At 52.6% G+C, this 14292-nt stretch overlaps 3 protein-coding genes across 3 annotated transcripts; 1 reads left to right on the top strand and 2 right to left on the bottom strand.

The window, feature by feature from the left end:
* Positions 1-306: 306 nt before the first annotated feature.
* On the bottom strand, positions 307-6038 carry PG997_002839 (uncharacterized protein; the record flags this gene model as incomplete). Its single annotated transcript, XM_066807154.1, has 8 exons — positions 307-1083; positions 1300-1313; positions 1369-1931; positions 2468-2647; positions 2699-2766; positions 2824-3366; positions 3414-5580; positions 5644-6038. The coding sequence occupies 8 exons, from the start codon at positions 6036-6038 to the stop codon at positions 307-309; spliced, it is 4707 nt and encodes a 1568-aa protein (XP_066670772.1).
* A 1029-nt stretch (positions 6039-7067) lies between these two features.
* Positions 7068-7999, bottom strand: PG997_002838 (uncharacterized protein; the record flags this gene model as incomplete). Its single annotated transcript, XM_066807153.1, has 2 exons — positions 7068-7424; positions 7487-7999. 2 exons carry the CDS (start codon positions 7997-7999, stop codon positions 7068-7070), a joined length of 870 nt encoding a protein of 289 aa, XP_066670771.1.
* A 3006-nt stretch (positions 8000-11005) lies between these two features.
* On the top strand, positions 11006-14101 carry PG997_002837 (uncharacterized protein; the record flags this gene model as incomplete). Its single annotated transcript, XM_066807152.1, has 1 exon — positions 11006-14101. One exon carries the CDS (start codon positions 11006-11008, stop codon positions 14099-14101), a length of 3096 nt encoding a protein of 1031 aa, XP_066670770.1.
* Between the last annotated feature and the right edge of the window lie 191 nt (positions 14102-14292).

Raw genomic sequence — 14292 nt, 5'->3', positions numbered from 1 at the left:
GTATTTAATGAGATCATAATCAAGAGTAAATCATTACTTTACATTAATCTGCTAGTGTTTGGTACATATCTTGATCCCCTATCTAAGTCGACAAGATAAGTCATCAGCAGTACACAGGCTCGTCTGTCGACCAACTGCGCCCCTCTGAGACTCCGCTCGTCGAGATTACTCTAGCATATTTGACGATGTACAGCATCGGTTATCCCCCTGTACCCAAGCCAACATGGCTGTGTACCCAAGATCCATATCAAATGCGCATCATCCCATACTTGTCATCTGCCAGGATTCTGGCAGCAGGCCAACAGCTCATCTTTGCATACATCCCCATTCAGTGACACGTTCATGTTCCCATATCTCTTCAGTATCATATCGGAACACACCGCTTCGGGGTTGGAGAAGCACGGGCGATGCTGCCCTGGTCTGTGAACGAATCGTCGTCATTGTCATCGTTTCTGTCATGATCCTCGTCGCTATCGCCCACGCTCTGACCAGCCAGAGAGCCTTTTTCAATGCCAGCCACTTCTGATGCCTCTTTGGCCGCCTCTCCCCAAGATCGCTGGCACGGGTACGAGCAGCCCTCTGTAGTACGGCGTAGGAGGCGCGCCAGCCGCCTACGAGAGGGATGAGGTCGGCAGGGTGGTTTCGGTTACTGTCGGGTTTCAGAGGGGAGTCAGCTCCGCTGTGGATGGTGGATGGTGGTGATGATGAAGCCGCGCTTGGGTCGCCGTTGTGGGGGACACTCACTGGATTATCGCCACCCTCGGTGGCGTTACTGATTTCGCTCTGGGGAGAGGTAAAGATGTCTCCGCCGTTGGAGGTTGAGGACGGTGCTGCAGATGTTGCTGCTAGCTTGCTCGGGCCGGCGACGCTTGCCTCATTGTTGCCATTATTCTTGGTGACAACTTTCTTGCCCTTATCCTTTTTGGTTGTGGTCTGCTTAGACGTCTCAGGCTCAGGCTCAGGCTCAGACTCAGGCGTTGGCTCCGGTTGATTGCTCGGTCCTTGCTCCACCGTATCTTTTGGATTCTTCTGTCCCGGACCGTTAACACCGTTCTGCTTCTTGGTCTTAGCACTCTCCTCGGCCTTTTGGTGGTTTGTTTTACCTTCGGCGGACTCGTCGGATTCTCAGTCGTCTCAGGCGTCTTGGGCACCGTAGGTTTACCTGGGTCCACGGGTTCGACTGGCTCGACTGGCTCGACTGGCTCGACTGGCTCCTTTGTACTGCCGGACTTCTGCTTCCTGGAGGCACATGCACGTGCACGTGGGCTGTCACTCGTGGTCTCGGTGCCCGTGACGAACTGGACGAATAAGTCCTGTCAGAAGTAGAAGCAGAACTAGCCGTCGTCCGCGTCCTCGTAGAGTGGCTACCGGCGCGTCGTCGGCGGCGGGGGCGGACATTTTCGGCGCGAAGGCCCCACTGGTAGGTATCGGGGCGTTCACCTGTAGGGCTGTACCAGAGCCAGGGCAAGCAGAGGTAACAGGCGAACAGCTCGAGGACTGAAGGGGGCTCAGAGGCTTGACGACTTGAACTAGAATGTGCGCGAGATGACGATCCCGAGGATGATGATGCGGTCTTTGGTGTATCCTGATCCTCAGGGCGGGGTTGCTTCTTATCAGTACGTTCCTCGCGTTTCTGGCGGGCTTGGTCCTTCGGCGTGTGGTAGCAGCAATGGAAATGGACGTGGTTGGTTTGAACGTCGTTGTTGTTGTTGTCGTCGCCAGTGGATTCGGATGACGAGGACGAGGTGGTATTCTCCAATGCTGGTGCTTCGGAGGCATTGCCTTCATTGCTGTCTTGACCTGCCATGACTATCCCTTTGTCTCTGGATGGACTCCAGGACGGCCAGGGTTTGTTTGGTATGTTTGTTGCGTTCTTTGCTGGTATGGTATATAGTATATCTTTCTCTTCGTATGTGCTGTTTTGGTTGAGACTGAAGAATGTTCGGTTAGGTTCTCATTGCGACTCGATGCATGCGTGTTTTTAAAGGATTCCCCAGCAGCTTTGTCTTATTGGAAGAGCTCGGGGGGTGTCTGAGGGGTTGGGTTGACGCGGTGCAATACGCGTTGTGCCAGACACTCCGGGTTTGCTGAGCAACTATCTTCTATCTTTGAACATGCTTTGGGCAGCAGTAGGAGTCTATCAGTATCAACGCCTAGTACCCATATCAAACACAGCAAATCTTGCTGTTAACCCGACGCGTTTCCTGGCTTGCAATTTTCGACCGTCGTATAAGCTAACCCAGTTCAACTTCCACAGTATCTCCCTCCATTTTCTATCCGCATGTTCTATCAATCCATCCTCTTACTTGTCAATATCCCACTACTACTCCAGAACAACGACAAAGCCCCCAGAATAAGCGACATAGGCACCGAGGCATTCTGCAAGTCTTGAGGGAAGGACTCCATCCAGCACACATAAAATACCAAAGGTCCAAGAATCATGAGGCAGTGGTAGAAAGAAACATACGCGAAGGAGACATCATGGACAGTGCTAAGCCCCCAAATCTCTACAGTCATGTCGCGTTGAAATGAGCGGAGCCTTTTGGGTATGCGTTCGAGCTGGTCCATGCCCCCTGGAGGCTGGAAGCAGTCGTGTGGCAGTACACGGTTGCAACCAATGTCACAAGCATTGAAGAGAACGTCGAACCTGTGTTGCGAGTTAGGCGGATTCTTAGCAGCCGGTCCTTTGGGTGTGTACCTATACTCATCGTGAGTGGGAAGGTCGGAGTGGTCGCGGACCATGCGATCGAGTGTCAACCGGTGAAACTGCAGCATGTTAGCCAGCCTATTGAGTGCGAGGTTCTGGTCTTAAGTTTAGATTACCATGACAACTTCACAGTAATGGAGCCGCCAGATCGAGAACCACAATCGCAGCTTTCCACGGTATCGTCGGTAGGAGGCCTTCAAAGATTTGAAGAACTGATGATCAGTAGTCCACTGGTCGATGAGTATTTCCGCGGGGTCTATAGTCCTCCTTTGCCCCTGTACCCCTAGTAACACCCAGTTACGAGTAGGGGTACTTTGTTGCACCGGAGCAGCCAGCGGATCGGGACTTTGCCGCGTATCTGAGGATGGAGTTCCATTATTCTGGTATGTGACTGGATTGTTTCCGGGCCGGACTGAAGGCTGTGCCCACGAGGTCGAGGTTGTGGTCAAGGAAACTGCAGCTGGCGAATACCTTTGGCTAGAAAAGGCCCCAGGATTCAAGGTAGAAAAAGGATGGCCAGTAAATGTGTTCCAACCCGACATCTTTGTTCTAGTAGCACACTGTGGTTTCTCCTTGTCTTCACGTGGAAGAGATATTAGCCTTTTCGTCAATTTGCAATCCTCATTCGATACCTCTTGCCATAAGACAGTACCACAGCTCTGTTGCGTTTTAGCCCATTGGTATTGTAGAAGGAGGCGAAACCTACACATCGCCAAAATATCCGGGCTTCCCCTTCCTGTAGCACGCGCCTTCGTGGACTCAAAGGCCACCAGATCCATGGCATATGTGTCTTCTCCTCAACCCATGTCTTCATCGTATTCGACATTGAATTATCCTGAGTGCGGGTAATCCAAATATCACTCGCTGGAATGACAGACAAGGTATTGGCAATTTCGCTTGGAAGCAGATCCATCAAGTATTCTCTCTGGAGGTCATGTTGTATTTTGTTCACTTCTTGTGTGACAGAGATGGAGGAAGGAGCTGTCATCACGTTAAAAAGAAGATTCTTGGCCTTGAGCTGGGGTCTTGAGTGGAGGAGGGAACACTCACCTTCGTATTCAGTAGACTGAAGTATATTACTTCCTATTAACCGCCTGGGGTTCCTTCCCCGGCCTGAGTCTACCCATTCTCTGAGGTCATTCCGCAACATGACTACAGCTCGGGAAGAAAGTAGGAACTTTTTGAGAGCCCCTACATCGGCAATAGGGAATGAGACGATGCTATCTGATTCGTTTGACTCTGCTTGGCTCGACTCCTCGTCACTGCTGTAATCAACATCATTGTCACTCTTGGAGCCGATCTGCCCCTCACTTGTATTCCTCTCCTTGGGTGTGTTGAGGGTTATGTTTTCGGCCTCGGTGGTCTCAGTTTTGATAACATACGGGGAGTTGGTCCAACTACTCAAATGACCCAAGCTGTCAGGTAAATGGCCCGCATTCCCTTCTGTATCTGTATTACCAGGTAGTACCATATTCACCTCCACTTCAACTGCGACTTGGCTTGCATATTTTCGAATGAAGGCTGCGAACTGATTCTGTAAGTCACCATTCGCCTCGCCCTGGAGTGAGTGGCCAAGCCTCTTTAGATGTCGGCAGCAGTTTCTGATGAATCGCCCTTTGCCAAATTTGGCCCTGACCGACTCAAATAGGGTACGGAGCTCAATCTCCTCGAATAAAATGGTTGCTAGCTGCAAGATAGCCAGTTGAATACTGTCGTTGAGTAGTGAGCTGTTGTTGGTGGAAGTGTTCGCAAAGTCAGCCGAGATTAAACTCTCGATATCGCTGCAACTGTCATAATTGCCGACTTCATCATCGAGAAAGGCGTGATAGATGCCTTGGCTGTCATCATCTGATCGGTCGGCATTATCTGTCAACACATCATCAATCCCTTGTATTGTCTTCCTAGAGGCTGTAGGATCCCAAGCTAGGTCTGATGGTGTCCGGCCATGGCTATCGAAGACGTCAGGAGTGGCGCCGTGTTCAATCAAGATTTTGATCAAGCGTCGATGTCCACCTTCCGCGGCGTAGATCAAAGGTGACCGACCTCTGTTGTCTACGGCGGAAACAGTGGCGCCCCTTTCCAAGAAGAACTTTGTGAGTCTAGCATCTCCAGATCTTACTGCCTCGTGAAGTGACGTCCGGCCGGCTTTATCTACTGCCAAGATATTCGCGCCCTCTTCCAAGAGAATCTCGGCAACCTCGTAATGGCCGAAGGATGATGCACTGTGCAACGGCGTTCGACCGTCGTTGTCTTCTGTTGTGGCGGCAGCACCCGCATCTAGGAGAAGCCTGACAACCTCGAGATGGCCGAAGAGCGATGCATCGTGTAGTGATGTTCGGCCGCCGTTGTCTACGGCCATGGCCCTAGCAACATTTACTAGCAATAGTCTAGCGACTGAGTGATCACCAGACCTTGTGGCTTCATGAAGTGGCGTCCGGCCAACGTTGTCAACAGCGGAGACGTCAGCTCCATTTCCCAGGAGCAATTTAGCAGCAGCGAAGTTCTCTGATGCATCGTGCAGTGGTGTTCGACACTGGAAGTCTTTGGCGTTGACATCAGCTCCGGGTTCTGATATGTACCGCGTAATGACCCTGATATCATCACTCCGTGCAGCCATATGAAGGTGCGTCTTGCCGAGGAAATTTGGTAACCTTTTTAAGCCTATAGAGTCACTCTCTGACGTAGTCGCCATTATGGATGATGATCGTGGCGGGGCAGCAGCATATCTATTTGGACCGCCTGGAAAGGAAGGCCGCTGCCCAAGCACGTGTGAGTTGAGTCTTTCGATGCCGATAGCAACATTGTTGAAGTAGAGCGCATTCTTGCCTTTGCCAAGACTGTCATCATCCCGCTTAACCGCCAACAAACTTGTCCTATTGGAAAAGTCAGGACAAGCATTAAGAAGCCGAATACGATGGTTGAAAGCGGAAACTCACGTGTAGTCAAATCGAGAAAGTGACCCAAAGAGATTCGTGGCCGAATCTAGGACTCCAATAGAAGCTTTCAGGACGTGTTGGTTTTCTATTGCAGGTTTCCCGAGCACGCCCTCGCCTTCTGGGACGCCAATAGCGAGTGCTTCTATACACCAATCCAGAACCGGCGAGAGTTGCTTGATACAATTGAGTTCAAAATCATCGCTTGCGTGCGCTAGAATGTCAGCTTCCAGAGTATTTAGAGCTTTGGTAAGCCCAGATAGAGTGCCCGTAAGCGCATTTGGTTGGTACCGGCCATCGTTGGTTCGGCTCGTGAATTCTTGCGAGAGCTTCAATCTGGCATCGGCAAGTTGAATAGCCTGGGTAATTCTGGCAGGAAGTTCTAGTTCTTCTGTCATTGCACATAAAGCTACGATCAATGATACGGGTCAGTTGTTTAGCGCTCAGTACCAACCGATTCACAAAGAAGAGAAACGCAATCCCTCTTGGTCCATTCGAAGTAAGCAACGAAGTAAGCAGACAGTCCCAATGCAGCCTGATCATGATTGGGTAAACTGGTATGATGAAATCATCAGGCTGGCCACTGTGTACTAGAAAGCTTCGTCAAATCGGCATTGGATTTTCAAATAGCCATATCCGGTTTTCCAAGCCTGAAAGTTGAAAGCCTCGCCATGGCACCTTCATCGATTCTTGCGCAATCCGCCCGCGAAGCAGTTCGTCGCATCAGCAGTACGGTCGAGAGAAGCTCATATGGAAGTATCTCGGTCATTGGAGGGCCAAACCAGACTACATAATCTGAGTCTTTAGATAAACAGGTAGTTGTAAGAACTTGGTGAAGTGGGCTTTGATTTCATAGCTTTGAGGGTTGCATTCAAGCCTTCTCGAAGCGCCCAAAGTAGAAGTTCCGGCGCACGTTTCAGCAGGGTGCGGCACACCTTGACACCCCCACCTGCTGCTGATGCGCTTCAGGATGGATCAGGCCACTCACTGACAGCCAGCCGACTACCGAACCCGCCGTCAGTGATCAACCTGTGATCATCTCAGGGATCTCACCCAAAGAAACTCGGGCTGTCAAGAATCATCAAGTTGTCAATGCCTCCAAGCGCCGGAATTGCGGTGCAGATGCACCTTGCGCGCAGAAATAGGCGAGGGCTTGTGAAAACCTTCATACATTGAGCTCATTTCAATCGGACAAGGCGCGAAAAACGACGTTGCAGCTAATCACAGAGAGAATCCGCCTGGATATTTTCAAGAAGGTAGTATTTACATTGCAACAACTGGCACCGCATGTTATTGTGCATTTCTGAAGAAAAAGAGGCTATGTACAGTTCATAAAGTCACTCCTAGTGGTTCGCTCTTTGGTTTCTTGGTTTGGTCTTCAAAATGGGCTCATCTGGTGGTGAGGTCCTCTTATCCAGCGAAGCATCTTAGGCACGGCCTCCAAAGCGCTGGGGGCCGCCAAAGCCACCGAACTGGCGGTTGTTGCCGCCGAAGGGGTTACCTCCGAACTGGTTGCCAGCGCCAGCCTGGTTTCCACCAGCAGCAGCGCCTTGGTTGCCACCGGCGGCGGCACCAGCCTGGTTGCCTCCAGCAGCAGCGCCGCCGGAAGCAGACACCTTGCTCTTGATGAAGGACAGAGCCTGAGAACCGTACTTGGTGACGTACTGGTTGTGGGTGTTGCTGTCGTTGCCGTTGCAGCAGAAGGGATCTGCGGCGTCGCAGTACGACTGGATGAGCTTGGTGTCGTAGGGGGCGCACTGGAAGCCCTGAGGGCGGGCGGCGAACTGGAGTAGTGTGTCAGTGGAGGGTTTTGGAGTTTGAGGAAGAGTTGGAATATATAACTTACACCTCCAGCCTTGCAGGTGCCGACGTTGTAGGGGAGACCGTTCTGGTTGTGGGGGTCACCCATGAAGATGGCGGCCTTGACGGCGGAGAGGGCGGTGCCGGTCAGGGTCTGGCCCTGGCCGCCGCAGAGGGCGTTGTCCATGATCTGGCCGCCCTGGGAGTAGCCGACGAGGACGATCTGGGTGTTGGGGCAGCGCTGGTTCAGGCTGTTGACGGCGTTGAGGACGGCCGTGGTGCCCTGCGAGGCGGACTGGTCGTACTGGACGCCGCCGCACGACTGCTGGCCGCCGCAGGCCGGGTAGTCGATGGCCTGGGTCTGGGTGCCGGGGAAGGCGCTCTGGACCTGCTGGACCAGGCCGCCGGCGGTGCCGAAGCCCTTGGGCGCGGTGGTCTCGCGGGCGCCGAAGACGAAGATGTTGGGGCAGTTGGAGTTCTGGCGGGCCTCGATCTCGTTGGCGATGGGGCTGGCGCTGGCCAGGCCGGCGAGGATGGGGAGAACAGCGACGGTCTTCATGGTGATGGTTGGATGATGATGGAGGGATGGGGGATGTTGTTGTTTGTTTGTTGTTGCAAAAAGAATAAACGTTGATATAAACGAGCGACCAGGCGCGGATAGAGTTAAAAGTATGTGAGGAGAAAAAGAAGGGATATTGTCGAAGAATGAATGTACTACACAGCAGCGTCCGTCTTGGCAAAGTCAGAGTGGTCTATGAGATGGGAGGGAATTCATCTCTTATTATACTCTGCCCTTCCCAGCTGATGAGCCGCCGGGATCAAGGCCGAAGGGGGGCCATCTGCTCGATTGGGCCATCTTTTACACGGAGTTGTTTCGTGATCCCAGTTAGCTGCCACTGTTGGTGGGACGAACATATTGACATGAGCCGACGGGCAAGTCTAACCACCCCTGCCCCCACTCTGCCGTCGTGGGTCGCGCGCTTTGAGATTACCCTTTGTCCTGTGCGGATGCTGGCGGGCAAGAGATCAGGTACAGACTTCCCAGGCTACAATGATCGGATGAGGGAATGGTTTCTTGCTATTGCATACTGTGATCTGTGTTGCCCGACGGTGGGAAGTTCGGGTGCCACCGAATAATGGGGGTGTTTATTTACTGTGATACCCGACGTGGCGGGCACTATATGCGAGACCCGGGTGCCTGGCGAGGGGTGGGCCACTGGTTCCGAGTGCCGCAGCCCCTAAACGGCATAGGGTTAATGGCGCCGGCAGATCGTCGAATTGATTCAATCTAGTCCTGAAATCTGCGGTCGTTGGGTGAGATCAATCTTGATTTCATGCCAAGTTTTGAAATATCATTATGGCAAAATAATCTTCCGAAAGGACCTGCTACAGCAAACCACAATACTAACGCAATGTTCATACTGTCCATATCCTGAGGCAAGTGTCTTCTCTGTCTCCAATCCCAAAGCAAGCTGGACAGGACCCCTTGGTGTCTCAGGAGCCCCCTCGACCGTTGCAACGACCGCGGGCGGCGCATGCTGTCGTCCAACTTGCCAAGCAGTGGTTCGGCCCAGGCCATTTCATCGTAAGACGAGTGACGAGGCAAGGCAAGCAGCAGTGAAGAAGCGTGATGTAAGTATTACATTGCATTGATTGCATCGGCCTGGCATTCATAAACTCCCGCCATTCAGCCTGTATGCTCCTATCCGTCGCGCTTGCCCTTTGTAAGCCCGGTCCGTCCCCCAGCCTTGATTTCTAGCTGCGTTAAGCCGTCATACACCCTGCACATGCGAGATAAATCGTTAATTCAGGATTGGTCAGTATCTATCTGACGCCAGGCTGGAATATCTTTCGCGGAATCGCAGCTGTGAAATAGCCATGCATGCTTTGTCATTTTTTACCAACAGACAGATGTCATTGAGCACGCCACATCTTCTCAAGTTCAAATCAGGACTTGACTTACTTCCTAGTGGACTTGGGTGCACGCTCAACCAGGCTCTCCGCTGTCACCACATCTCCGTGCCGTCCCTCGACACTGACCTCAGCTAACGACGCTCCTACTCAAGGATGCCAAATTTTCTTCACCGGACGGCAAAAGAAACCAATAACTGACCTTGGCTCACAATGTCGTTCCTTACGATTTGATGCAGATAGAATGTGGCTTCGGGAGAATGTGCCACTTGCGTTCGCGATGCCCTGCTCTGGCTCGAGCCGTCCTCAGCAGTTGGATGCAGAGCGGGATAGCAAAAGCAACGAGGAAGGAATCACGGCATGATGAAGATAAATCGGCCAGTAGAATCCACAGCACATATTTGCAGACTGCGCCTCTGACAATAAATGCGATCACATAGTCAGGGCTATGATAGCAAGATAGGTAGCTGGTGAAAAGGGTCCTTAGCGGGAAGTGAGATAGTTTGTAGCTACAGAAAGCTCAGAAAGAATGCTATCCCGCTGCTAGGACGTCTGGTTAGAAGGTGGTCGTGAAAAATTATTCCATCACTGCTCATCGGTATAGCAGAAGATTGGTGATTAGTTTCATGCTCCGAGCACTTAGGTAAGGGGTGCTATTCGGCGAGGAACTGGCCAAGTCAATGAGATGGACGTCGGCAGAGCTGGTGATGCGACAAAAGGAAGCTGCAATTGGCGCCATCGGTCCAGGCACTTTGTGGATCCGGTCTGCTTTCACCTCTGCATTTCAACAGCTTGGCTCTTGCATTACTCAATTAAGCAACTTCTGGGCAGATTTCGGTTCATCACTGCCTTGTACTCCAGGCTCTTGCATATCGCTACCCGCCCTTGAGAGAGCTGAGCCCAGGGCTAATCTTGATATCGGAATGGCCTCCATTCCTCGTTGAACCCCGACAGCGAATACAAGAAATGGAAGGGGCTTCCCTTGACGCGTCGCGTAGTCTCACAAACAAATACACACAGCACCTTTTGAGTGGTTGCAAGGCAGCCTCCAGGAACAATAACAAGCAATCCCTGGGTAACGTTGAGGTCTGCCGAGCATGGTGGATTGAGCGGAACACAACAACTTCATTGTTCTTATCGATTCAAAAGCACATTGTTTACGTGCTTAATAGGTACTTAGGTAAGCGATAAGTGTGCTTGATGTAAATGCTTCCAATCAATGTATCTAAAGAACATTGAAGTTAGCCATCCTGTACTTGGCGATTGGCCTGTTACTAACGCCGCACCAAGAAACCAGTCCATTCCTTCCCGTCGACGACCAACGCCGAGTCCACTATTAGACCGTCCCACAAAAACCTTTTTTCTTCTTTTCCTCGCAGCGACGTCCGTCTCGAGCCACCCAACTACCCTGTAGCAACGCCGAATCTCCACTAAACTGGCGTGTCGCACTCAAACCATCACCGCGAAGTGATCGCGTTTTCTCCATCACGAACTCCCCGCTAAGATTCAATTGGTTATCGCAAGGCCATAGCTCTGCAGGCATTGCGTAGCAACCGGGTCGGATTCATCCACGATAGTCGCTCGCCGATAAATTTTTCTTCGATCTTTTACTGGTGCGCGCCCCCGGCAGCACCGAACAATGTCCCTTTGAGCAATGGGAGCGCAACAGAGTCAGCTGGTGAATGAAGACGACGACCGATCCAGCAAAATCACCCAATCCCATTTTTCACAAGAAGACGACGACCCCTTGGATCGCGCCGACCATCACGGTATCAACGGATTCGACTCGTCCCAGCAGGACAAGCCTGTATTCTCCAGCCAGCTGCCGGCATCTGCACGTCGCGACCGTGATCTTGCCAAAATGAACTCAACCAAGTCCAGAAAGCGTCGCACGCGGCGGTCTTCCGACGCCGACCAAGAAGCACCACCCATCTCCTCGCAGGACTTTGATCCGCCTTTCGTTAAGCACGAACCCAACGGGATTCAAGAGGACGAGGAGGATGAAGATACAATCACTCAGATCAAAGGTGATCCTGGTGCTATCGACGAGGAGCCTGTCGCGGTCCTCGAAGATGAAGAATTCGGTGCCGAGATTCTGGAAAAGGCCAAGAGGGAGCGACGAGAGCGCAAAGAGATGAAGAAGGCTCGTAGGGCAGAGAAGCTTCGTCTCTCGCAGCAGAAGGCCGACTTTAACGCCATGGACGAGACCGATTCACATGACGCCTCCCAAGTGAATGGTGTGTCTCCAGAGATGCAAAGAAGCAATGGGTTTCTTGCTGTCAATCATTCGATCCCAGCCAGCTCAGAAGCAGTGGAGGCGTCGAAACCTTCGAAGAGGCGCAAGCGCCAGGCCAACGCCGAACCCGTTGCCGAAGAGGCGATCCAGTATGACGAGAATGGACAGGTCAACAATCTGGCCCTTCTCACGAGCAGCGCCAATGACTCGATTATCCCTGTATCATCGCCCTTGAAACGCAAAGGCCGGAGCTCGTCGGACAAAAAGCAGCATAAGAAGCAAAAGAAGCAAATGGACGAGGTGGAGGAGGACGACGATGAAGGCGTGACACAAATGTCAATCCCGTTCGCCGATGCTGCCCAGGACATATATTCCCAGCGATACGGAGAGGCGCAATCGTCGCCTAGCGAGGCTCGTCTCCAGCGCCGCTCTCAATCACGAGCCGGATCAGTCGAGGCTGAACAGTCCGAGGATGACATTGCGCAGCACATCAAGCCTGACCCGGTCCCTGAAAGCGATGAAGAAGATGTTGTGCCTCAGACTATGGACGTCGATGAAGACGACGAGGAAGACTTGCCTGCCAACAACAATGATGCTCGGCGAGACGCAGCAGAGAATGGGGCCGATAACGATGTAGAGAACCACCTCGGCTCCGACGACTTGGGCGTGGCAGATCCTATGGAAGTTGATCACGATTCTTCGGACGATGCCTCAGAAGTAAACACCGCTCCCACTCCTGCCTCCAAAGACAAGACTTCAGGTTCAGCCAAACGTCAAGCTGCGCAACAGTATGGGTCCAAACCTAGCACCGGACGCAAACGCCACGCAAAGCGTCCATTCAACGAAACGGAGCACAGCGAGGAGAACAATCGCCAAGCTTTCGATGAGCTGCCCGCCGCCTCTCCCACTGCTACTGCTGCTGCCAAGCGCCGGCGTGGACGAAATGGCGCAGCTGCAGAAGAGGACGACAACGCAGCGGCAGGCCCTTCGAGTGCCTCCAAGGGCAAAGGCAATGCACATGGTAGCGTGTCAAGGGCACCTTTCTTAAGGGCACCACGAAAGGTGCAAGATCCTAGCAAGGGGGAGGAGACCACTGGACCTTTCAGTGATTTTGAGCTTCGTAATATCGACAGAGCTCTGAAGCAGTGGCAGGAAGACCACGACCTTACGGATCATGACCGTAACGAGCTAATCCACAAGAACCCACAACATGCTGCCGCAAAGGCAGCCTATTGTGGTGAGATGTGGGACGCCATCCAAGCCGTCGTACCACAGCGCAAACGCCAAAAGATTATCAGCCAATGCCGACGTAAATATCATAACTTCGACGCCCGAGGCTCCTGGACCACTGAACAGCATGAAGAGCTGGTTCAGCTCTACAATGAGCATGGGCCGAAGTACCGCAAAATCGCCGATTTGATCAACCGTTTTGCTGAAGACGTTCGCGACCGAATCCGTAACTATGTGGTATGCGGCGATGCGCTGAAAACAGCCGCATGGGATCCAGCTGAAGAGCAAAAGCTCATCGACATCATCCATGCATCACTGGAACAGATTCGTGCATCAAGGGGAGATCCTAATTCGGAGATGAATCGCGGCACCAATGAAGAGGACCTCATCGACTGGCAGGGTGTAAGCGAAGGCATGAATCGATCCCGCAGTCGTCTGCAGTGCATAAACAAGTGGAAGAAGATCAAGAGGCACATGAATGGCGAGAAGGATGCCGACGTGAACCCAGATGAATCAATGGAGGAAGTCATCAACAACGCCCGGGAGGAGGCCATACAGATTTCTGGCCATGATCTTTCCAGGATTGCCAAACGCATCAAAGACACCGGCGCCGTCAGCTATGGCCGTATTCCCTGGTCTAAAGTTCATGCTGAGGGCGTCGGAGCTAAGTACTCACGGCCTACCCTGATAGTAGCATGGTGTCGCCTGCGTATGCTGGTACCGGGATGGGAGCACGCGACCCCCGTCGACATTGCGTCAACACTGCGGGCAAAGTTTCGCGAGGAAGGAGATTTGGAGTTGCCGACCGACATCAATCTCGAGGAAGAGTACCAAGAGCTGGAGCACAAGATCGGGTTGATGCTCAATAAGAACAAAGCCACCAAGAAGTCGCCCAAGAAGAAATCGGCCAACCATCAGGAGAGACGCAAGTCGGCCTATCTCGCCATTAAGAGTGACGAGAACGAGGACGAAGACGAAGACGACGAGGACGCTCCTGAGGACGCCCCCGAGGACGAGGATTCAGATGCTGATATGGGAGTCGGCCCTTCGTCAGCCAAGATCCCCGCCGATCGCGAGATTGAGGAGTCGGACCTGGGTGAAGCACCCCCGACCAGTACGAAAACCAAGGGGAAGGGCAAAGCCAAGGCCAAGCCAACCCGCAGGCGACCTACCAAGGCACCCAAGGGCAAAGGAAAGGCACGTAGCCAGAGTATGGTGGTGGATGAGCAGAGCAGTGACACCGACGCTGAGGATGCTGAAGATATCCCGGCCCGCATCAGCTAAGCGTCTTTCTTTGAGGAGGTAAGGGCATTGGTGGATGATGCGTGAATGACCACGGAGGCGGTTTTCTGTTTCATTTACTACTGGTACTATTGCAACTTCTCGGCGTGTTCTGGCCTTGATAATTCACAGTCGAAAAGAAGGAGGAAGCGATAGACTGGAACGTGGCATTGTTTCTGTCATTGTTCCTGGGT

This window comes from Apiospora hydei (assembly GCF_038363865.1).
Source record: "Apiospora hydei strain CBS 114990 chromosome Unknown utg000004l_segment0_segment0, whole genome shotgun sequence".
Taxonomy (NCBI): Eukaryota; Fungi; Ascomycota; class Sordariomycetes; order Amphisphaeriales; family Apiosporaceae; genus Apiospora; species Apiospora hydei.
This window is presented reverse-complemented; position numbering and strand designations above follow the sequence as displayed.